General features: G+C 44.4%; 3 protein-coding genes across 3 annotated transcripts in view; 1 reads left to right on the plus strand and 2 right to left on the minus strand.

Annotated features, from left to right (window-relative positions):
* The window catches only part of Past1 (putative achaete scute target 1), an 8,719-nt gene extending 5,513 nt beyond the window's left edge, over nucleotides 1-3,206 (minus strand). The window contains exons 1-7 of the mRNA XM_017908387.1: nucleotides 2,792-3,206; nucleotides 2,521-2,718; nucleotides 2,331-2,426; nucleotides 1,638-1,877; nucleotides 1,199-1,505; nucleotides 893-1,107; nucleotides 647-786 (exon numbers count right to left, since the gene is read on the minus strand). Coding sequence (XP_017763876.1) covers nucleotides 647-786; nucleotides 893-1,107; nucleotides 1,199-1,505; nucleotides 1,638-1,877; nucleotides 2,331-2,426; nucleotides 2,521-2,691 — 1,169 coding nt within the window. The 5' untranslated portion in view covers nucleotides 2,692-2,718; nucleotides 2,792-3,206. The remainder of the gene's footprint in view (nucleotides 1-646; nucleotides 787-892; nucleotides 1,108-1,198; nucleotides 1,506-1,637; nucleotides 1,878-2,330; nucleotides 2,427-2,520; nucleotides 2,719-2,791) is intronic.
* Nucleotides 3,207-3,358: 152 nt separating this feature from the next.
* Dh31 (diuretic hormone class 2) lies at nucleotides 3,359-8,756 on the minus strand. Its single transcript, XM_017908402.1, is given in 4 exon segments — nucleotides 3,359-4,915; nucleotides 4,986-5,142; nucleotides 5,913-6,020; nucleotides 8,311-8,756. Coding segments are annotated over 3 exon segments (369 nt in total). The 5' UTR covers nucleotides 5,996-6,020; nucleotides 8,311-8,756; the 3' UTR covers nucleotides 3,359-4,786.
* Nucleotides 8,757-15,698: 6,942 nt separating this feature from the next.
* Nucleotides 15,699-21,044, plus strand: LOC108553492 (calpain-D). Its single transcript, XM_017908401.1, has 2 exons — nucleotides 15,699-16,670; nucleotides 18,622-21,044. Exons 1-2 carry the CDS (start codon nucleotides 16,566-16,568, stop codon nucleotides 20,629-20,631), a joined length of 2,115 nt encoding a protein of 704 aa, XP_017763890.1. The 5' UTR covers nucleotides 15,699-16,565; the 3' UTR covers nucleotides 20,632-21,044.
* The last annotated feature ends 2,928 nt before the right edge of the window (nucleotides 21,045-23,972 follow it).

Consider the following 23,972-nt stretch of genomic DNA (forward strand, 5'->3'; position numbering starts at 1 on the left):
AGAGTGCTTGAAATAATCGTACTCGTATTGCGTAACGAGACATGCAAAACATTCAGTGTCATTTGTTGCGTAAGCAACGCGGACACATCCTGGTTAAACGATTTTGTGCCAATTTAGTAATCTTAACCAGCTTCGCTCGAATTAGAATTGATTCGTATGATACAGCACACTTGATGAGTGCACGAGCTATCACGAATGTGTGCAGGAATGGCGGTTTTTTTTCTTCTTTTGCTATAAGACACGAATTGTTGAGTAAGTAGAGCCGAATGTACCGTTTAAGGATATGCTGGAAGAGGATAATTGTCATCCATTTTCATCCACCGCATAACCATGCGTTAACGAAGAAAAGGAAAAAAGGAAGTAAGTTTAGTTTCATTAGAAACTGGAAAGAAAGTAAGTTGGAAAAAAATCGCAAACTACATTGCTTGTGTTTCTTTAAGATTCTATTTATCAGTTTTTATTCATATTTTATTCATATTTTATTCATATTTTATTCATATTTTATTCATATTTTATTCATATTTTATTCATATTTTATTCATATTTTATTCGATTCAGTTAAGTTAGATGAGAGTAGTATATGGACAATTGATGAAAGAAACGGATAGAATATCAGTATTGCGAGTTAAATAAGTAGAATTATTATAACAGACATTCGCTGTCCCAGTTATCGGGAAGCACGTGTTCCCATAATTTGAATAAATTCTTTAGTAGACAAGGCGTACTACAATTTGGTATATTCATATAATACGGTGTCATTAGTTCTGTGTCATTCAGGTACATTAACTGTAAGGAAAAGAAAAGTAGAAAAGGAGAGAGGGAAGAAGTAGAAATTAGGAGAAAATAAATATCAGCTGAAGTAGAATCGATTTGTTTGGGTGGAAAAGAATACCTTTAATTCCACATCTTCTGGAAAATTGGATGAAACATGCATTTGGAAAATAAGCGTCGCACCATAGTCGGGTTTAAAGTACTCATTCCTGAATCCCATGGTTCGTAACAAGTTAACGATAGTCGTATCATGAACAGAATAAAGATACACTCGTCTAGTATCTTGACCATTGTTGAAAGCTTGCAAATGCTCCAAGATATGTTTAAGTAATGGTCCTAAAACGAAAATTAGCTAGGTAAATGTAATTACCTAGAAAAGAGAGAAATAGTTTCTTGATCGGAATTTATGAAAAGTATATCGATGTACCACCACGAAGTCGTTGTTGCAATGTATTGCTAGTAAATAAGGCTAAACTACGGGCTGCGATTTTACGCATGTGTTGATTATAATACTTGTTTGTCCATTCGGGTAACTTGAAATTATTACGTTTCTCGATTTCCAAGGTATTGTACAAAAATTCAACGTCGGTGATGGTTGCGATATTTTTCCCGGTATAACTGGAAAGTTCTTGATAATATTCGGCCGATGGAGTATTTGGATGCAGGGATTCGTTTGCATATGCTTCTTCCAGAGCTTTCTCTAACCGTGGGCAAGGAGCCTTAACTACGATCATCTGAAACTTACAATCGCTTGTCTCTTACTTCCCTTCCTCCCCTCGTCTCACTCTATGCCAATTCGCATACATCGGATACGCGATTTCCTTGAGTTTTAATATATAAAGTAATTCGTTATGGCTAACGTGTACCTTGTCGAAATGTCTAGGGGTAGAATGAACAGGAACGGGTCGCCAAGCCAAATTAGGCACAAACATTTCTTCTTTGGTTGGTGGATATAAAGCAGCTAGTAAAGTTTGTGCAGACATTATACATCGATCTGCATAACTACTCTGCGTTAAAGACACATCACTTTTGTACTTGTTGCCAACTATTGAGCCATATTCGTTGCGAATCCACTGGCCAATGTTGTACATTCGTAACATGCCATCCTGTATATGACGTGAAACAATTGTACTACTACACGTTCTTACAAAGAGAACACATCATCGATCGGCAGCAAAATTTTAGGAGAAGAGATGGCGAGAAGAGGAGGATGGATACATGCTAATGTAAAATATTAATTTCGGGAAATAAATAATTCCCTGCCGAGATATTAATGAGAACGTTTTGGCATTGCACGCGGAAACCTGGTGTAAAATGGCTGGTTGTGAAATGTTGAATAGTCGATAAAACAGAGGAAACGCCTGTTTGAATCAGGTCTACGTAAACAGATTTCTAGATATAACACGAAAAGTTTCTCATTGACATCTCAGAAGCCACTCATTTGCCGGAAATAATATTTCACATTTAATATATGCTTACCCTCCTCTCATGGTTTGAAAAATTTGTTGCCGATCGAACGAAGATGCGTGCACTTTGAGAAAACAGACGGATTCTATAACCTTGGTTAAAGCTCCCCAGCCTTCTTGCCATTTGTAATCTCGATACGGGTCGTTTGGGTATGTTTCCGTAGGGTTACGATCTCCATGCCGAAAAACCTGTCGAGTCGTAATTGAAATTATTATGAATAAGAAATATACGTGTAACGATCGTGTCTCGTATGTGTATGAAAAGAACGCTACATGTACTTACAAATATTACAAGTTGCATAGAAGTTTGATCGATCCTGGCACCGATCGCGAATGCATATGTCATGCTATAGACAAACAATATAACACCAGTAACGATAAGGAGCAAGACCATAACCTCAGTAATGAGTAGTCGAGAATTGTAGTTCGATTTCCGACCATGTTCCCCGCTCATAATATATATTTGAACGTTTATCACTAACTACGTCAAAGCATTCCTTATGAAGATTATATCCATGTAGTTACGAAGATTAAACGATTAGATTGAACCTTACTTCAATTATATTCGTGGATAATGTTACGTAGCGAGTGTTTCCCTTATTATGTTTCGTTGTTTTCCTTCACTATTCGTTCATCACTATCGTCCGATCGATCGACAAATATGAAAGAACGGTACCATATAACGTGACGTTGTAGAACAATATGTACGTTTTGTGAAACGTGGCAAAGGTAGAAAAATAGGAAGAAAAATAGGAAGAAAAATAGGAAGAAAAATAGGAAGAAAAATAGGAAGAAGCAACGTTATCGAGAAAGGAACGTGCGAGATTGTAAGAAGGAAATCGATCAACGATCAACTCTGCTCGATGAAAGTAACACACGCGATGCCTCTCGATTACGTAGAAAGTCAATGCCTACGTTTCTTACGATACGCATCTGACATGCGTATGTCGGTAGAAAGTACGCGCAATGTATTGGCGTGTTTCGTCATAGTTATCATATTGGACGCTAGAGTACGCTCGCATCGTTAACATGTCATATCTCGCGCGTGAATCAAAAGTGGGGGTCGATGGTAGGGCGAGTGGGGTGGGGTGGATAAAATGCTCAGTACGGCGAAAGCAAAGCGGTAAACACGCGAGAGTAAGAGTTACGAATTCGGAACTTTGCTGAGTCTCATTGTCAGTGGTATTTCGAGGATTTACTTTCTAACGTCTCTAACAAACGTTACTTATCTGAATATTGCGCAATACCACGTGTGTACGCTGAAACGGAAATAGCAATATACAAGGATAACAGGAAAAGTAAAAAGAGTAGTGATAAACGGCGATCGTATGAGTATACGAATGAAAATATCGGTGGAATGTGTTTATTCTCATCTTTTGAAGTCGTGTTTTTCGGTCAAATTCGATTGTTCGTGTTGCAATTGTGCATTTACTTGGAAAGAAGCAAAGAAGGAAGGAAGAAAGAAAGAAAAAGAAGGAAAGAAAGGGAAAGGAAGGCAATGAAAGGGTGGTAATAGTAAATATAACGCAAAAAGGAAAGGTATATTCTATTTATTTTCGTTAACTTTGCAGAATTGACATCTGCCGATAGCCGAATTCGATATCACGCGATATCGATGATTTGAAAACATAATGGATGCAAGGAACTGATTATGAAAAAACTAATAATCACGTGTTACACGATATTTCTTATGCAGCTATAATAGAACATTTGAGCTACGTAATAAACATGGATATTTGAATGTTAATGCAAAAGGATTGCTATAATTTCATTCGCTTACAGGATTGATTGGTTTACAGGGGTCGTTTAAAATTCAGCATTATCATGTGTGTATGCGCACGCGTGTAAGAGGGCGAGACTGTTGTTTGGTAAAAGCGTAGAGAAAAGTAGGCTGTTTTCTCGTAATAAAGTCCTATCGATAGCATCTATACGATTTATGATGAAATTTGAAACATTGAAATTATCACTGGGCTTTTTCTGTCGGTACATAGAATCGGTATTGTCGATCGTACGTTCGCCGTCGTATACACGTATCGTTATATTACTCTTACCGGTTTTACATATGATCGAAAACGTATTATACATCATATATCATACGCATGGTATATGCATACGCAGACGCAAAATGACGACTAGGAGAATGACTAGAAAGTAGGTGACTACGTTTTATCGTCTTAAAGTTTGAAAGAAATAAGAAATAAAGATGAAAAGGAGAAGAAGAAGATGGAGTTTAGGAATGAAAATTGATTACTAGTTATGTTAGAGAAATATGTAAATTAGAAAGGACTAAAATGAAAACTGATTTGATCTAAGACGATTTGATGTTTGATCTAAAAGATGGATAGAGATGGAAGAATGGAAATTGTTCAAGTTGCAAGCTTGTTTCGTATGGGGCAGGGACACGGAGGGCGCGAAACATAGTTTTACGAACGATGAAAGGAAGAAAGGAAGAAAGGAAGGAAAGAAGAAAGGCGTGTAAGTAAACATTTAGGATGGTAAAGCCTGAGATCGAAATACGATCGATGAAGGAAATCGTTTTGTTTTCTTATCTAGGGTTGCTCGGAACGACGTCGACGTCCTGGACCTCCGGCATAATTCGCTGCAGCTAATCCCATTAAATGTTTCGCAGCCTGTGAACCGCTAAATCCACGACTCAAACCTAGATCCAATCCTCGTTTGTTACTGGAAAAAAGAAAAAGAAAAAGAAAAAGGAAAAGAAAAGAGGTAGGAATAGATTGATGGTAAAATGTGAAGGTATTTAACGACGTATGTGTATTCGTTGGATGAAATTATTACTTACTTTTCAAGTTCGGAATTACGTATTATGGTATGACCAAGCCGAGTAATTATTTCCATCAGTGCTTCAGGATTTTCTTCAACGAACTGGCTCCAATAACCTTGTTGTCTATAATAAAGTAAGAACGTGTGGATAGTTGGTAACGAAGCGTTCGCGGCGAGTCGAGATACGCGTTGATTCGCTGCGAGTAACGTATAGGAGGAAATAAGAAGAACGTTTTCTTCGAGTATACACGATCGGGTGTTTTTCATTGGCAATTGTTGGTATGCGCGACAATTCTCTCGGTGAACATTTCTCCTCGTTTATACGAGGATCTCGCTATCGAATTTATAACTTGTCCATTCTAGACTATACACGTATACGGGATAGCGCGAGTAGTACCGAGAGGCGTAACAACAATGCCAGTGTCCCCTTACTTTTAGATGGACGGCTGAAGAATCGTTTCCTCTTATTAAACCGCGTCTCTCGTCATATGGAACTGGGTTAAACTATCTGACGTTGTTGAGATGTGTCTTTCGTTCACTTTTAGCATACGTATACCTTTTTTTCTATTTCTTGAACACGCGATTCACAACAGCACCGATTCGCGTTTCTATCCGCTACTACTGCGTCGCACGTTTTGCCTCATTTTGCACTTGGTTGGAGATATCATGATTGACGCCTCGTCTTTTTCCGTCTTACAATTAGCACACTCATATCACCCCTTGACTTGCTATATAGTGCGTAGTATCAATGAGCCACATAGGCGGGTAAAAAATGTACTTGAAACGAATAAAAGGTCTGTCATGTGTCACGAGGTAAGGGTATAGTACGATCGATCATGGGTAACGGTTTGTCGAAAAAATGAACGAATTGGTGGCAAACGATGAAAGACTTACGGTGCGGCATTCGTCGAAAGGTTCGACGACACGAAAAAACCGGCAGCCATCAGCAGTATGTAGAACGGTAAGATCCCTTGCATCTTTAACGACTATCCTTTCCCTAATCTGTAATCAAACGTGATAGAATTTTTCATTTTTACATCTATCAAAGTTGATCGTATGTATATGTATTTCTTTCTTTTTATTAGAAATTCAATTGGTTGAAACGGTTAAAGAGAAGAATGAGAAGAAGAGGTAGAGGAAGGGGAAGAGGGAGGGGAAGAGGAAGAGGAGGAGGAGGAGGAGGAGGAGGAGGAGGAGGAAGAGGAAGAAGAAGAAGAAGAAGAAGAAGAAGAAGACAAAAGAGGGAAGTGGATAAAGGAGAGAAAAGAGAATAGCAAAGATTCCGTGACTTGTTCTTTTTTAGGCTATCGCGGAAAAGAGAAGATGGGAGCATTCAGTAAGCTAAAGAGACTAACAAACTATTCAAGGCACAGTCTAGGAAGGAAAGGCCGATGGTGGCCAACTTTTCGAGCAGATCTCTGCATGGAATTTTTACCCGGTTCGGGCAACGAATAGTCGTATAAATGGTTATAGCAGCGAAGCGTTCATTTACGAAATATACATGTACATAAGCGTGTTCCCCTTATTTTTCCGTACTTGAAACAAGGTTATAGAGCATAGTGGAAGGATATAAAGGTTTCGGGAAAATTTCATCTTGGCAGAGATACGAACATCTCCAAGTTTATGGCACGCCTGAGATTATAGCGACGCTTTCCAATACCTCTATTCGTATCGATGTTCGTTCAATTAGTATTTTATTGGAAGGCAATCACGAGTTGCTTTGAGCGTGCCGAATGGCCGTAACATGGGATAATTGGATTCAGCGCTTCCGATAATTGATGTTGACGATACACGTTTTCACGCGTGTACTTACATTCGTTAAAAACAATTTGATACTCGGAGACACGGATGTAGCTAGAAACTTTGAAACGCGTAAATTTGTCGGCGCATTTGCGGAAGATCTCTACTATAAAGTAAATACTCCACTGTACTAGTTTTTCGAAAGGCTTGAAAAGAAGAGGAGAAAAGGAAAAAAGGGAACGAGTATGTATAGCGTTGTTAAATATTTTCAGAGCGACGTGCCAGTAGAAAATACGAGATAAAAGCTGATGAAGAAATTATCGTTAAAAAGATTAATCCTATAACAATTAACGTTTGATTATCTCTCTTTCTCCTTTTTTGTTTTCTATTCTCCACCACCTTTGCACATTTCGTAGTTCTATTTTACATCCTCCCTTTCCCGTTTCCCGTTCTCCGTTCCCCGTTCCCCGCTTTCGGCGTTCCGCTTTCCACTATTCGCTTTTCGCTTTCCGCTTTCCGCTTTCCGCTTTCCGCTTTCCGCTTTCCGTTTTCCGTTTCCACCTTTCATTTTGCATTTGCCATTTCCCGTTTTCCGTCCGGCGACTAAGCTCTACGGTATACTCGAAACAAGGTGAACGGCGGTTCGATTCGATCGAGCATGAAAATTCAAACGCGAACACCAGCTGCGTTTTCTCTATTCGATTATGCGATTTCAAAAGTGGAAATATATACACGGAAACACAGGTGCGCGCACGCACGCTCTAACTATTAAAAAAAATTCAATTGTTTTGGCAATTAAAGAAAGAAATGGTGATAATCTAACATGCGTTTGGAATAAGAAGGGGTGCACAGGTGACAAGTATCATGACAAGTATATTTGACAGTTTTTCATTTGATAATTCATTTTTCCTTTCTCTAGTAAAAAAAAGAAAAAAGAGAAAAGAAAGTATGTATCGCTACTGATTCGATACACTATCGATTCGATGCGCGGAAAGAAAAAGAAAAGAAAAAGAAAGGAAAAGAAAAGGAAAAGAAAAGGAAAAGAGAAAAACGGGAAGAAGCGAAATTATCTGTTGACGTAATGTGTAACTGTGTTACTGTGTCGGTAAAGAACGGTAGAAGAAGGGACGTGGCGCGAATTACTTTTATTCGAATATCGAGAAGATGGGTTATTACGAAATTCGATATTTCCTCGTGCTTAATTCGACTACCGTCTGCGCGTATTCCCCAGTATCATCGAACGGGGGACCGATTTTATACCGATTCCATTTATATGCATATAAAAAGGACGGAGGAGAAGAAGAAGAAGAAGAAGAAGAAGAGAAATGTAGAAATAGGATTTAGATTAGCTGAGATTCGTGGAGAGTAATTTTGCTGTGCAACGATTTAACAGTTAACAAAAGGAAAGGGAGAAAAGGAAGCGAAAGGAAAAGGAAAAGGAAAAGGAAAAGGAAAAGGAAAAGGAAAAAGAAGGGATAAAAAATGCGAAGGGAAAATAGGCGTAATTGGAAGAAAGTAAAGGAAGAGAGAAACTGATGATGGTTGGACTTACCTTGCGATTTAGCTTGCGGGGTACTACTCCGTTATCAGGGTAACGAGAACGAACGGGAAGAAACGGGAACGAACAGGAAGAAACGGGAATGCGGGTAAATGATTTTCGTATCGAGGAAAGTTCCGACGGTCTAAAGCGACGGGTTGTTTCTTCGACAACGGAGAGCCTTGCTCTGCGAATACGAATCTACCGTGGACGGTTTATATAAGCCCGCGGGTTTACGGCACTTGTTTCATCCCCATCGTCATCCCCTCCCCGTAATACTTGTAAAGATTCTCGACCAATCAAATGGATCCGTGTTCTACCCCATCCAAGCTTCCTACCCTCGATCCTCGTATATCGTTCCGGTAACCACCAACGAGCGTGACGCGAGCTCGACCGCGCGCACTATCGTCGATTCACCACGCGCTCTCCACCATTCTCCTCCTTCCTTTTCCACTCCCTTTCTTCCCTTCCTTTCTTCCCTTCCTTTCTTCCCTTTTCTCTTTTCGCCCCTTTTCGCCCCTTTTCACCCCTTTTCACCCCTTTTCACCCCTTTTCACCCCCTTTCTCCGTCTTCCTTCATTTTCTTTCCTCTATCCTTTTTGCTTTTTCGACCAGACCGTACGCAGAGTAAAAAGTAATTTAATTTAAGAGGCTTGCAAATAGACGCGAAAGGCAATCGTATGGAACGGAGAGTGTTTTGGAAAGAAAAGGAGAAAACGGGGAAAGAAAATACTAACTGGTTGGTCGTTAGTCACGTTTAATCCATCGATAACAACTTCTCGAACGTAGACAGATACAACTAGGGCGAGTTGCGTCCATTAAGCTTGCCATCTCATTGCTACCGTTGCTGTTTGCGTTTTCGCTACGATAACACCGATCGGTTCTTGGTTCTTGGTTTCTAGTCGAACCGAGAGAGTCGAATGACTCGAGAATACCAGTTGCTTCGCGAGAGCATGTCGTTTAGTGGGGAGAGAGAAAAAAGAAGAAGCGAATTTGAAAACGGAAAGATGATAAATGATGGTAAGACGTGTATAGGTGGATTATGCGATTTTGATGTTTCATCTAGACTTTGAAGACGATTGATCGGGAAGATTAAAAGAGGAAAAGAAAAGAAAAAGAATAAGAATAGTTAATTATTATAGGCGTGTATTATTTTTCCATTATTATTTTTCCATTATTATTTTTCCATTTCATTAAGCTACGAGCCTTTTCGTCTTGATCGGGATACGCGTAATAAGTATATCGTTAAGGTAAATATATATGGACCGGCGACCCTCGGTCCATCTCGGAATTCGGATGGGTATCAAAGGAAGTGTGTGTGTGTGATTTTGATGGGATCGACGAAGAAATATTGGTTATTCAAATTGCTTTCGCGTATCGCAATGAATTTTCCACGAGTCAAGATGTAAAGATAAAAAATTATTTCTTCTTCTTCTTCTTCTTCTTCTTTTTCGTCTTCTTTCTCGAGGTATTTACGAGAATTCGAGAATCGTCTTATTACCGTTTGTTGCGGCGCCTATAACTCGTCTGTTTCACAGGGGGGCGCCGTCTACCATTGTCGTCGGCATGCAAATCACCCAATAGTCCATTTTAATAATGTCTCTGAAACGGTGGTACTTACTCGAAACAAATGACCGTTGCGGACGTAACGCGTTATAAGAGGCTGAATAAACTAACGATATAGAAGAAACGAAGGCGCGTATACGTTTTACGTTCCGATCGAGACAACGCGATAGATTAATCGTTCGGGGCAGATTTTTTCCCTTCTTAGCCAAGCAGCGATACGGCAAAAGTGGATAAGTGGAAAAATGCAAAAAGGAGGAAAAGAGGAAAAGAGGAAAAGAGGAAAAGAGGAAAAGAGGAGGGACGTTTTTAATCGGTTCCGATGGTGTAAATCCATTTGAACGGGACCGAGCGCAACCGCGTTGATTTTCTATTAGAGAAATTGTTCGATTTACCTGTCGATTATCGATTGGTTAGTCGAGGGATATACAACGAATAGAATGAAGGGAAAAAAGAAGAAGGGATAGAAATAAAGTAGAAAGGAAAATGGAAATGTTTCTTCTTTTTACCGTTTGCTATTTTTCCAAGAGAGGAAGGGAAAGGAGAAGAAAGAAAAGAAGACCTTTTCCATCATCGAATACGTTTCATCGAAGAATTTGCCGACTTTCCGTAGGAATGCAAGTATCGATGAAAACGATATGGTTAGGCGTTAAAACGAAATAACTCTCTCGGTTTTACGGGGTATTTGTCGAGACATAAACTAGAAATGAATCCGATACGAGCAGTGTGCTCGCTGGCGATTCGTTTAAACGTTCGGAGGTGGGTGAAACATTTAGAAAGGGTAAAGCTAAACGGAAACGAACACGGATATATCGGGAGAATGATAAATTCGTAAAGCGAGGAGGGTATATCGCGTAAAGAAAGATTTATAGTGCGAAAGGTATATGCTGAAAAAGGTAGAGAAAGATAGAGTAGAAAGAAGGTAAAGAAACTATAGCGAACCGAAACTACTACATACACATGGTGGTAGTAGATTCGGATCGTGACTTTTCTCGATCGATCGTTTCTCGGTTAGCCAGTAACTCTGGACGACGAGGAACGACGATTGACGGAGCGAGGATGGAGCGAGGATGGAGCGAGGATGGAGCGAGGATGGAGCGAGGCGATTTAACGCCGACAGACGCGTACGCGCGTATGATATCGGAGACGACGATATCGGAGGGCTGGTAGGCCGAGTTGCCAGTACTGACGACTGTTTGCCGTGGATCTTTAATCAAACGACGATCTCGCGAGAATGTAGTATCGCGTGATGTAAAGCACATGGAGGATAGCTTTCCTCTGGGACGAAATGCTGGTGTCGCGAGACGGAAAGCAGTGGATGGGAAAGTTAGGAGAGTAACGGAAACGTTGGTCCATTAGCGATGCTCGGTTCTAAACTCGATATTCTCGATATTCCTCGCTATCCGCCTAGTATCCTAATACTGAACGCGTGTCACGAGTTGACGAGTCGGATTAGTTTCTTTCTCGAGAGACCCGCGAGCATTTCTCGCGTATTATCGCTAATGTTCCCGTCGGTATACCCGTATCACCGTGTACTCGAGTCGTATTCCCTGTCTCGTTGTAATTAGAATTTATGGTTTTTGTACTCGGCCGAGTGTACGCGATGGTGCGCGTTCGAAAGGAAAGGAAATGGAGTTAGACGCGCGTGTATGTCAGCAAGCGAAACGGCAGGGACGGTGATCGGGCACGACGCGCGTCCCGCGTATGCGCTTGGTTCGAGTGGAGGAATACGCGGCAAAAAAGTGAAACCCTCCTCTATTCGACAAGCCGAAGAAATGAACTCGGTGAACGAGACGAAAGATTTCTCTACCACGACCACGACCACGACCACGACCACGACCACGACCACGGCCACGACCACGACCGAAACACCTTTTAAAAATTACGATACTTTCGCTTCGAAGAGCGTTAACGTTCTAACAGAATTTCAACTCGGTCTATTCCGCTCCAAGGAAAATCGATTATACGTTATCCGTTATACGTTATCCGCGCTATCCGCTCCGAAGATGAGAATTAATGTTTGGTTAGAAAGAGACTATTCGCTGGACATATTCGCAGCTAAAATGGCTAAAACATTTTCCCCGCTTGATCGAATTTTACGCTCGCGTAGTAACAAAGTGGATATTATCGTTCCGCGTAAATCCACTTGTCCATCCTTTCCATCTATTTCCTATACCGGTCGTTATCTTTTACCACTGCACGCGCGCGGGTCGACAGAACCGTTTCGAACGAAAGGAAGGAAGAAAACGCGACGCGACGCGACGCGACGAAGAAACGAGAAGAGTGTTCGTGACGCGATCCATTTCGAAATGCGCGGCTTCGTCCGATTCACCGATCGAGTGGAGGTAACGTAGATACATACTGTACCGACTGCGTCTATCGACTCGATGTAATCCGCTTTATCGATCGTCGTAAAACAGCTTTGATCGTTGGGCGACATAAGCGAGAAAAATTACCGACCCGACCAACTCTGTCCGACTACTATTGCATTGCAGCTCCCTCCCTCTTTCCCACTTTCCGTCGTTTGCGTCAGGTATTTCGGCAAACTACTGCTTTCTTCGTTGGTTACCGGACGATCGGTGACCGAAGAAGCAAGTTAACCGAGAGCGTGTTCACGCGTGTATCGAATATATAGGTAGTTGAAAAGGTATACCACAGAGGCGTTATTGGAGAGAAAGGAGACGGGATTTTATCCATCAGGGTACCCGCAGCCACATCCGTCAGACCACTTTTACGTTTGCCAAGAGGAAACGCGCGCTCCTGTATCAGTGAACTGACGCGTCGTGTGATCTTGGATTTCGCGAACAGAAAGGGAGAGGGAGAAAGAGCGCGTAATTTTTCCTTCTCCCCTCGATCGTGACCCTCTCTTTCTCTCCTTCTCTCTCGGGTCGTCATTTGCGAAGACATGCGACAAAAGCGAAGATACGATTAAACGAAAAGTATGTCGAGAGCGTAAGTAAGGGAAACCGCGACGCGAGAGTAACAGTAGAACCGATGTACGGTTATTCGCGCAGGTGTGTAGCATCGTTCTTTCACACCTGTTCGATCTTCCGAATAAACCGATAAAACCAACTTTCCATCCGGTAAGGTACATCGCGTAATCGGTCGTCGCGGGGAAATTCGTTTCGTCTGGTCGCGAGTTGTTCGTATGTATCTTTATCCGTTGGACGATCGATTTCAGAGACGAGAGAACGAGATAGAACGAACGAGAGAGAGAGAGAGAGAGAGAGAGAGAGAGAGATAGGTGAAATAAAAAAAAAGATAATCGGCACGTGGTAACGCGAAGCAGGTGCACGCACGGACAGCGCGCGACTCTCTTACTCGTTTGGTCGGTCGGCGAGAGACGTTGCTTGGTCGTTGCGTTTTCGCTTTACCGCGCGCATCTATCTGCTCGTCTATTCGCGCAACTACCGGCGCAACTACTCCGCCTCGTATACGCGTAACTCGTCCACCGAGTTCCTACCTACGTAGCGAGACTATGCGACGACTCTGCGACGACTGGAGGAAAAGGACGCGGCGTTTCGTCGCTCCGAGAGAAACATGCACTATCTATCCTTAGAGAGTGGAGAAAACGCAAGACCAATCGGAGACTATCACGACAGGTGAGATTTCCGATGTTGGCCTGGCGCGTTGGAAAAATTTGACAATTCGGTTTCCGATGGAACCGGAAGGATGGAGGAAAGAAAAGATTAGGCCAAGATCTCGACGTCTGGCGAACGCTTTAACGAGGAACGCATCGAGGTGACGGAAATGACGAGCGCGAGTAGTACAGGCGTACGTAGGAACGATACGCGGGAGCGATAGAAACGGGGCAGGTGAAGCGTACACGAGCAGCTGCTGGACAGCTGGACAGCTGGACCGATATTCGTTTCCAGGTACATATACAGGGTCACGTGGAATCGCGTAGTAGGCGAACGATAACCGTGGCGATGTTGGCATTATCGGGACGACGAGCTTCTCGTTATCGAGAGTATATCGGTTCTCCGGCTTCTCCGGAACGGGTGGCGATCGACAGAGTCTTTTGGCTGGAAATAGGGGAAAGATTGGAAGAAAAATGGTTTCCCGTTTCTGCGTTCTCGCGTGCTCGAAACGCTTGGAAGCGGACACGGTTGAAACAGGAACGCGGATTCGGAACAGGCTAATATACCCTTCGGTATTTCGAAACCATTCCGGACGAGCAGCATGGTGCACGCGTATACGTATGCACGCACACGGACGCGGGCGCGCTCTCGGAAACCTTCGAGGACCGGATCATTTTCCCCAAGGTTCTCACGAAACGTCGCGTATACTCGTTGCAAGCAAAGTGGAAGAAACGTTGCCACGATTTTATTACTCTTCGGAGTAACCTCTGTATCGTACAGCGTGGTAACTCGCAGGCAGTTCCAAGAGGATCGGGAAGGCGAGAATTGCGCAACGATTCGCGCGGCAAATCGCGAGGCGAATCGCGCGGCGAATCGCTGACTCAGACGGGTGAAATGCAGCGCGGGTGTCGTAGCGCGCGAGATAGTCGTGTGTTTCGCAAGGCATAGGCTCGCGGTCGAGTAGGCGGATACTCGCTACTACGCGTACTTTTCTCTCTCTCTCCCCCCCTCTCCTTGGAGATCTCCGTTTGTAAGCGATCGATGGATCGCGGTTCGTTTGGCAAGGGATTTCGGAAGAGATTTTACGAAAGCAGGTGGAGAGGAATAGCGATTTCGGCGAATAGTCCGACTTTTCTATCAGTACCGTGTGACAACGGCCAGCGATCGAATCGCGTACTCATTGTCTTTTTTTAAAAACGTTATACGCATCCGCGGAGAAACGTTTAGTATTCTCGAGCTGCGACTAGCATCCGGTTAAGTGGCGACAGCCGCTCCCACCGATCGCGTGCGAGCACGACCACGACACACCGCGCGCGTTTGTACTCGTTCCATCCACCACTCTCTAGCTCCATTCCATTTCGTTTCCTCCGATCCTCCACGGTCGAGGAAGAGAACGACGGCGAATCTCTTCGATTCGGCTGTCCGATTGATCGATGAAACTTTATCGATGGCCACGCGTGCACCATTTCGAACGCGATAAACGAGGGATATATCGTCGTTCTGTATGCTATGCCAGACGGCAGAAAGGGCAGGGAGAACCGAATCGAAGAGGAGAAGGGGCAAGGAGGAGGCGGTTGGGAAAGACGGAAGGACGAGTAAAGGTGCATAGGAAGGGAAGGGACGCGTAGTTGGAAAGATAATAACCGCGAAATAGAAATAACGTTGATAAACATGCGTAGACGGATAGCGTGGAGTAGGAGAGAAGAGGGGATAATCTGGCCGAAGCTACGTCGTACGAGTACGTAAACACAGGCTGGCGCGCGCGGGCGCAGGCTCGGTCGCGCGTGTACGCGTCGATATAGTACGTACCAGTTGTGTATACGCGAGCAGGTATAAAAGCTTGAGAGCGCGCGCGCGCGCGCGCTTGTGTGTGTGTGTGTGTGTGTGTGTGTATGCGCGTGTGCATGTGTGTATATATGTACGCGTATTATTTATATATACATATATACAAAAATATACACATGTACGTCCATTTGCGCGTGTGCGTATGTACGTACGTACATGATATATATATAAATATATATATATATATATATTGGGCTGAGGAGAGATAGAGAGGGAGAAGGAAGAAAGAAGAAAGAGAAAAGGGAGCAACGTACAGGCTTTCAGGGTTAAAGAGGGACAAAAGAACGGCTGCATCGCGACTGGCTGGAAAGGCAGCGTGTTTACGCGAGTTAGTGGGGGTAGATGGTACGTCTCAGCTGAGCGTAGTATAGAGGTAGAAGGTTGTCGAGAGGGCGAGTTAGTTGCGAATGAGCGCTCGTCGGGCGAGCGTCGTTACGACGTCGGTCGATAATGTCATCTCGTGATCGACGAGCAGCAGCCTTATTTTTCTTCTTCCTGTTTTCGGCTCTTGAGAAAATCCGTATAGAACGCGGAACGTAATCGAGAGTAAAGAAAAGCAAAGAAGAGTAAAGGAAGGGTGCCGTTCGCTACGTGTTTCGCGCAGTGTTGTGCCAAGTGCGCCAAGTGCGCGTATATACACCCCGAGAATTGTAATCGCCGTCGATAGCCAGGATCACGCGAATCCGACGGAGAGCGAAGAAGAGAAAAGAAAGTAGGGAAACTCGTCGCGGGTCGCGGAAAATCGACAGTGTCGCGTAACGCTCGGCACCGAGTTTTTCCCTTTCGACGAGTATCTCGCGAATACGCGTCGTACTCTCGCTATCGTTGCGTGTTCTTTCGTCTACCACGATTACCGTCTATGCTCGACTTCTCACCGCGACCACCTACTATATACCGTCTTTCCGCGGTGTCGCGCGTCGCGTATCCGTCCAAAGGAGCGCACGGCGTGTTTCACGGTGGTGGTACTAGTAGTGAGCTGTGCTGGTGGTGTACGATCGTCGTAGTAACCTAGTAATAGCGGTAATAGTAGTATCAGATAGTATTTTATTAGTAGCGATAATAGTAATAGCAATAGCTGTAGAAGACGACGGAAGGGACACGAAGAGAAGAAGAGGGAGAAAGTTGCCATAACGAGAGGGTACGAAAGGGAATAGGCGAAAAGTAGAGAGAGCAAGATTCAAGGCCGAAGAAACGAGTGTAGTGTGTTTGTTCTCGCCGCGAAGAGATCAAAAGTGCGTATAAAGTGAGGAAAAGAAATTGTCGGAAAAACCTGGGGAAAAAATGGTGCCGCAACAACAAGATAGTCCCTCTAGTTCGGGAATTCCCATGTTCGGATCGTTGTTGGTGGATAAAAATTCGCCTACGCCGTATTCGGATGCCACCCAGGTACGTAAACGATTTCCTTTTCGGAATCTCGAGACGCGATGTCGAGAAAAGTATACGCGCGTTCTTACGTTTCGCGTTCTTACGAGCTATCACGAGCTATCTCGAATCTACGCGAAAAAACCGTTTTCCGGATTTCCTAGACGACGAAACGACATCTGCACTTTGTTATGATATGCGTATCGTCGCGTCGCGTCTCGCGTATGTCAGAGTCGATTTCGAGCTTGTAAACGTACACCGTGGAAACCTCGAACGAGAGAAAAACGAAGAGGGGGAAAGTAAAGGAAAACGGGGGGCGTATATCGTTCCGTTGGTTGCGCTTCTAATTTCCTCGTTCCTTTCCAATTTTATATTTCTCTCAACCAAATTTATATTTGCTTATCGCCATGTCCACGATCTAGTCGCGATTCGCCTCTCTTACGTCCAAATCAACCTATCTGTTTACTATCCTCGTTGCTCTTCTTACCGTTTATCCCGCTATACTTGTTAATATTTTTCCTTCTTATCCTTGTCATCGTTGCGATCTTTTTCTTTTCCTCTTCCTCTTCCTCTTCCTCTTCCTTTTCTTCTTCCTCTTCCTCTTTCTTTTCCTTCGTCTGTACCTCGAAACGATAGATGCGCGTGCATATATACGTTGCTCGGGTTGCACGGTTATTCTCGTTAAGCGGTTTTTACCACTTGTACACGTGAGTACGCATATACGAGTATACGCGTTTATTTTTTCCCAACGAAACGGAGTTGGACGGAACAACGTTATCCTTGGTTACTTCCAATTTTGTTTACGTTCTTTTCAACGGTTCTCTCCTCCGATTTATCGCATCCTCCCCTCCCCCCCCCTCCCATCTTCTGTTCACGAAATCCTTTCTCCTACGCGTCGATCCGTTAAAATCTGCTGCTTCATACGTCTACGCCTTTTTCCTCGCATCTTTTAGTTTTCCAATTCCGATCGAATTTTCTCAGCGTCTCTTCTACTTCCATCTCGAAAGAACGACAATTACCACGCGTGTTGTATCTCCCAGATATATATACACGCGTTGTAAAGACGTGCATCGCATACGCGAGTTATTTTCAAATAGGCTTTCGGGTTTATTGTTCGTCCGCGATAACGCGTTTCTGCTTATACCGATATACGTATGCACGATTGATAGATAGATTAGATAGACGGACAGACAGACAGATAGGAAGTCCGATTTGGTATGATCGTAAAAACGTCGAGCAACGCGATAATAGTATTCGGTTTGAAGCGATCGAATTTATATCTATTCGGAGATGGCAATCTTTTCGTTTCATCTTTTGTATATCGTTTGTTGCTTTGTCGTCATTGCGCCGTCGCGTTATCGTATTCTTCCTCCGGTTGCTCTCGAATGCACGTAAAGTAGGAGCCCGCGCGCGCCATATGACAGGAAGACAGGTTGCGTGAATGGATAATACGGTGCATCTCTCAACGACGGCGATTACGATGAACGGCAATTAGTAGTGTAGCTTTGGTAAAAAATATCGTTGCCAGTATCGTATACGTATTATATGTCGTTTCCGAAAGAGACAATGAAAGGCAGTGCGCATCGGTGAGCTCGCACGAGCGTTCAATCACGCGCGCGCGCACATTCATCGTTGCACCTTGAGACGCGCGCTGCTGCTACCGTGTTCTCTCGCTGCTTCGTAACCTACATTCTGGCCTTTCGATTTCCACTCTAGCGCATGCCGAGTATTCGTCGATATCTAAAAGTATAATGGGCAAAGAGAGAGAGCGAGAGAGAGAGAAAATGTTCGCGCGAGTTACGCGTTGTATCTTTCGCGACGACGACGACGTGGACGTGGACGTGGACGTGGACGTGGACGTGGACGTGTGGAGGTGGTCGTGATCGAAACGGGCGATATCGATTTATAGTAGCGTGGGAGACAACGTGTCAGGATTTTCTTCTCATCATCGTGTTTTCTCCATTTTGTGTTTCAGACGAAGAAGAACAACCCTAATCATATAAAGAGGCCGATGAACGCGTTCATGGTCTGGTCGCAGATCGAGCGGAGAAAAATCTGCGAGATTCAGCCCGATATGCACAATGCGGAGATCAGTAAGCGGCTTGGAAGACGCTGGAAAACGTTGGACGAGGCGGAAAGAAGACCGTTTATCGAGGAAGCGGAACGACTTCGGCAATTGCACATGATGGAGTATCCGGATTACAAGTACAGACCGAGGAAGAAAACGTCGAAACCGACTGCGTCGGCGGCGTCAGTAAGCCCAAAGACGAAGGAAGGGGGTAAGAAGCCGAGGAAATCGGTTTCCTCGTCCACAGGAGCAAGTCTCTCCGGCGCGATATCAGGCAAGAATCACGCGCGAAACGATAACAATAACAATATGCAGTCGAGCGGTAGCGCGAATGGCAGTGGTGGTGGTGGTAGTAGTGTGGTCGGTGGTGGTGCAGCCGTGAAGAGGTTGCAAGCTCATCATCACACCGGTGCTACCAAACCCGTGTCGCGTTTCAAAGTCAGGCTGGCATTGGACAAGAGACCACCTTCCGATTATACTCCGGCACCCCCTATCGCCAAGATACCGAGCAGTCCTTCGTGCGTTACGCCGGATTCTCCGGAATCCGCGAGCTTCTACGAGGATAATTTCCTCGAATGCGGCTCGGCTGCTGCCGCTGCCGCTGCTGCCGCTGCTAGGTTGGCTGCGATAGCCACCTCCGTTTCTGCTTCCGTGAACGCTGTCGGTAGTAACGCTGGTACCTCGATTAAAACGGTCGTCGGTGGTAGAAAAATCAAACGGGAAGCCAGTTTCGAAACGGATTACGAAACGACGTTCGAGCCGAAAGATCGGTTGCTATCCTCGATCGGATCCGTTGTTACCTCGAATCAAGCAGCAGCAGCAGCAGCAGCTGCTGCCACTTTTTCCTCCTCTATCGAAGAAATGGATCTACTATCGGAAAAGAGCTTTCGTGCTCGAACGCCTTGTCACGATCAACACCAGCAGCAACATCATCAGCATCATCATCATCATCATCGTCAGCAACAGCAACAACAGCAGCAGCAACAGCAGCATCAAAACCACAATGGTCACAGTCACGGACAACACGGCCACGATCACGGCAGTCGTAACAACCATCATCATCACCACCACCACCATCATCATCACCATCACAATAATCATCATCGTCATCACCTGGAACGTCGTTCGAGCTTTTTGACGAAAGAAAATTCGACGATTGCGGGGACAACTGGTTCGCCGACAGCCGCGACTACGATGGTGACCACGGAGACGGGAAGAACGACGATCCCCGTGAGCATCGAAGCGGTGAAAACGGAAACGAAAACGGAAACGGAAATGGAAATGGAGACGGAAATGGAAATGGAAACGGAAACCGATTCGACACCCGTTACCAGCAGTGGTTGTTGTCCCAGCACCATCGCGGGCATCAGGAGTAACGGAAACACGAATATTGCCACGACGACGACGACAACGACCACGACCACGGCGACGACCGCGTTGAACGAGTGCTGCACGGACCAGCGACGAATATCCTCGAAACGTTCCGCCGTATTAGTCACTGCCACCACCGGTACGATTCCTACCCTCGCTGCGCCACCGCCACCGCCACCGCCACCGCCACCGCCCACGAACGACGATTCGCTGGACGATAACATCGCTGTCGCTACCGCAACCACCACCGTTATTACCGATAATCGTAACGTTATCGGAGACGGAGCGACTATCGCCGCGACAGTCGTCAAACTCGAGGAACCTTCCAACAATCCGAGTTTGGCCGATCTTTACTCGTTGACGGATCTCTTGCAAATACAGCCGTCCGACTTTAAGATCGATCTCGACATGGAAACGATAACTACCGATCTAGACACCTTCGAAACCGCCAGTTCCAGCAGTGGGTCGCATTTCGAGTTTTCCTGTACACCGGACGTTACGGACATGCTGTCTACCATTGGCGTAGGCGATTGGGTTACCTTTTGAGGCACTCGAACAGAAGAAACTCTCGCTACTGGCGCGTGTTTTCCTTCGATACACGCCGCAGAGAAGAGAACCTTTCTCGTTACTCGCCAACTTTGCGCACGCCACCCTTCTTATCAACCACGCGCTGGCCGATCGATTCTCTTTGGATAACCACGCATTCTCCCCCCTCCCTGCTTCTTCTCCCAACCTACGATTTCCACGATTTCCACGATTTCCACGATTTCCACGATTTCGAAAATCCACCGCAACGCATGACGCAACGTCGCCGTTCTTCCTCGATACGCGCGTGTATCGCGTGTATCGCCATCTTTATGTACATCTCTCGTCTCTGTAGTATTAGATTTAAGACCTTTCTTTTCCCCTTCTTCCTCCTTCTTCCTCCTTCTTCCTCCTTCTTCCTCCTTCCTCCTCCTTCCTCCTTTTTCCTCCTTCCTCTTCCTCTTTCCTCCTTCCTCTTCCTCTTCCTTCTTCCTTTTTTTCTTTTCCTCGTCCGAGCGACGTTATAGATAAAACGGGCAGGTACGGAAGAAGATAGTCGAAAGCCACCGCCATCGAGATCCGCGTGCATACGCTTTTCCACGATTCGCATTTGCGCGTCGTTGGGAATTAGTAGCAGGCGAGTAAAATCTTTCCTCCATTTTTTTCGTGTTGGCGCTATATTCGTTTATTTACTTTCTATCTTCTCCTTCGCTTTCCCGTGTTCTATCGCTGATGCGACGTAAGCGTCGAACGTTTGATCTCATATTTTCTCCTTTACGTTTTGGCACCTACGCACCGGTTCGTATTTTCGTCTTTTTCGACGGAGCAATATCGCGATATCGTCGCAGTTATCGTACGACGTAGCGTAATGCTTGTTGGCACACGGTGCGACGTCGAATAAGACTCGAAAAACGGAGGGATGACAATATGCCGACTGCATTGCACTGCCGAATTCATTTTTTACAGCTACGGATCCTCTTCCTCCCCGATTTCTCCCGATTTCCCCCGATTTCCCCCGATTTACTCGGCAACTCGTATTCAATGACTGCCAAACGTGTATAGTTTCGTGCACCGCGATATATCGAATCGTTGTTTCTTCGATTTTTCGATCCCCTCGGATCGACGACTATACTATTACTGCCAATCGTGGTTAGGACAGAAAACGTCGAGGTTCGCGTGTATATCCTCAATGCGTTGCATCGAATACGCGAGAATTTTAATAGCGTTAAACGCATTTTCCACACCGAGAGAGAGAGAGAGAGAGAGAGAGAGAGAGAGAGAGAGAGAGAGAGAGAGAGAGAGGGGGGGGCATGGGCTATAAACGCGTTTGTATAACATATCGGGAACCAAAGTAATAACGTAACGCGGACGCTTGCTCGATTTCTATCTTACGCTGTTACGTTCTTCCTTTCCGTCGTGCCTTTTCTTCTTCGCGAATCAATAGGCTGTGAAAATATCGTTTGATCTACAGATATCCGATAATCGATCACTTTTCGAGACTAAAAGACTGATTTTGAAGAAAATCAGTTTGCGAAAGAAAAAGGAAAGAAGGGGAGAAAAATTGTAGTCTCTGTCTCTCGTGGAAAGGGAATGAGGTGGGTTCTCGGTTCGTGTATAATGTGTCGTTTTGTTTCGTTTTACGCGTTGTGCGGAATAAGATTTGTTTGCGGCGGCGAAGCGTGCGTGCAGTATAACGTGCGTATAGCGTGCGTATAGCGTGCGTATAGCGTGCGTATAGCGTGCGTGTATGTATAGTAGCATCTGAAAATGGTGTGGCGAATTTGACCGAATGGATAAAAAGCATCGTTGCCGATCTGTAAACACTGAGTTTTCGTCTCAACACCGAGCACATCTGGCTTTACGTGTTTCCAGTTCCGATCGAATCGGTGCCTTTTTTTCTTCTCCATCGAAGCCAAGTCGCAGACGCATCATCTACCAACGAATTTCCTCGAATATTCTCGAGCTATATACGCTGTGGAATAACGGTATGTCTCTACACGCGCAGCGATTTTGCGTCCCGTGACTTTTTTCTTTCGTTACCGAATAGATAATTCAGCTATTACTACAGAAGAGAGCACGTCGTATCGCCAACGATGGAACGAAGTCACGACGGTAAGAGTCGCGATACATACATAGGTCTTTCTTTGTAATTTAAACCCATAGGTATGTAGAAATAAACGAGAAAACACACCAAAGTGCAATATTACGTGTATGTCACTGTGTAAATGCGCGAATGATACGCGTGCAGCGAACAACGGCACAAACGACGCAAAGGAACAGATATGTACCCGTTCGTCTCGGTTAAATCTATTTTTTAACCGTAATCGTCGCCATCGTCGTCGCCATCGTCGTCGCCATCGTCGTCGTCGTGGTGTTGCGAAATTGCGTTGTATCGTCTTACGTATTACGCGTTATCAAAGTTCGTGTGGCTATCGCATCGAATGGTAAATTCGTTCGAAATCGATGGACAACGAGGAAAATAGCGATAGCTATGCCATTCGGAAGTAACGAACAAGGATGGACCACCTTGGAATATATTTTCCTTTTTTTTCTTCTTTTTTCTTTATAATTATTCGATGATTCGTTTTCTTGCTTTTTTGTATCATGTACGCCATTTCTTTTTTCTCTTTCGTTATGTCAAGGTTTTCGATCATCTTCGATGTAATCTTACCAGCGAAGAATCGTTATTTCGATTTCCGCGTCGAGCGAAAACTAATACAGCGATATCGCGGATGCGATTCGTGGAAGAAGAACGTAGAGAGGAATGCGTGAAACGATCGTCGATCGCTTGTACGTTTTCCTTTTTCTTTTTTCCTTTTTCCGTTTCTTCGCGTATTCGTTTTTTTCTTTTTTTTTTTTTTTTTTTTTTTTTTTTTTTTTTTTTTTTTTTTTTTTACTATTTGTCCGATGTCTTTCCTCTCCGCGCTCTTGCGCATTGTCGTCGATTTTTCGAAAGCGAGAAGAACAAGCGACGCGCGTGTTACGTTTTATATCGAAGAAATAAGGAGAAAGGAAACGCGCGCGGCGTTTATAACGCGTTTCGAAGCAAAAACGAATCAGCTGTTCAAGCTATATCTCGTTAGATATAAGTCTTTTTTATTATAAACGATAATGCAGTTAGATTATCGACTAACTTTATACATATAACTGTACATTTGTATTTAGCCCTCTGTTTATAATACTTATCAACTTGTTATTAAGTATCCAATTTATATAATTTTTTTATCGAACTTATTAAAAAAATATTTAAAAACAATGCAACGCGTGTGGTGTTTTCGATTTCATTTCGATTTCAGGCGAGCACGCCTGGATATTGGAGGCGCGCGCGCGCGCGGTATATGCAAAGGAAGAAAAGAAAGAGG

Source organism: Eufriesea mexicana, unplaced genomic scaffold (assembly GCF_001483705.2).
Source record: "Eufriesea mexicana isolate 0111107269 unplaced genomic scaffold, ASM148370v2 scaffold10620, whole genome shotgun sequence".
Lineage (NCBI taxonomy): Eukaryota > Metazoa > Arthropoda > Insecta > Hymenoptera > Apidae > Eufriesea > Eufriesea mexicana.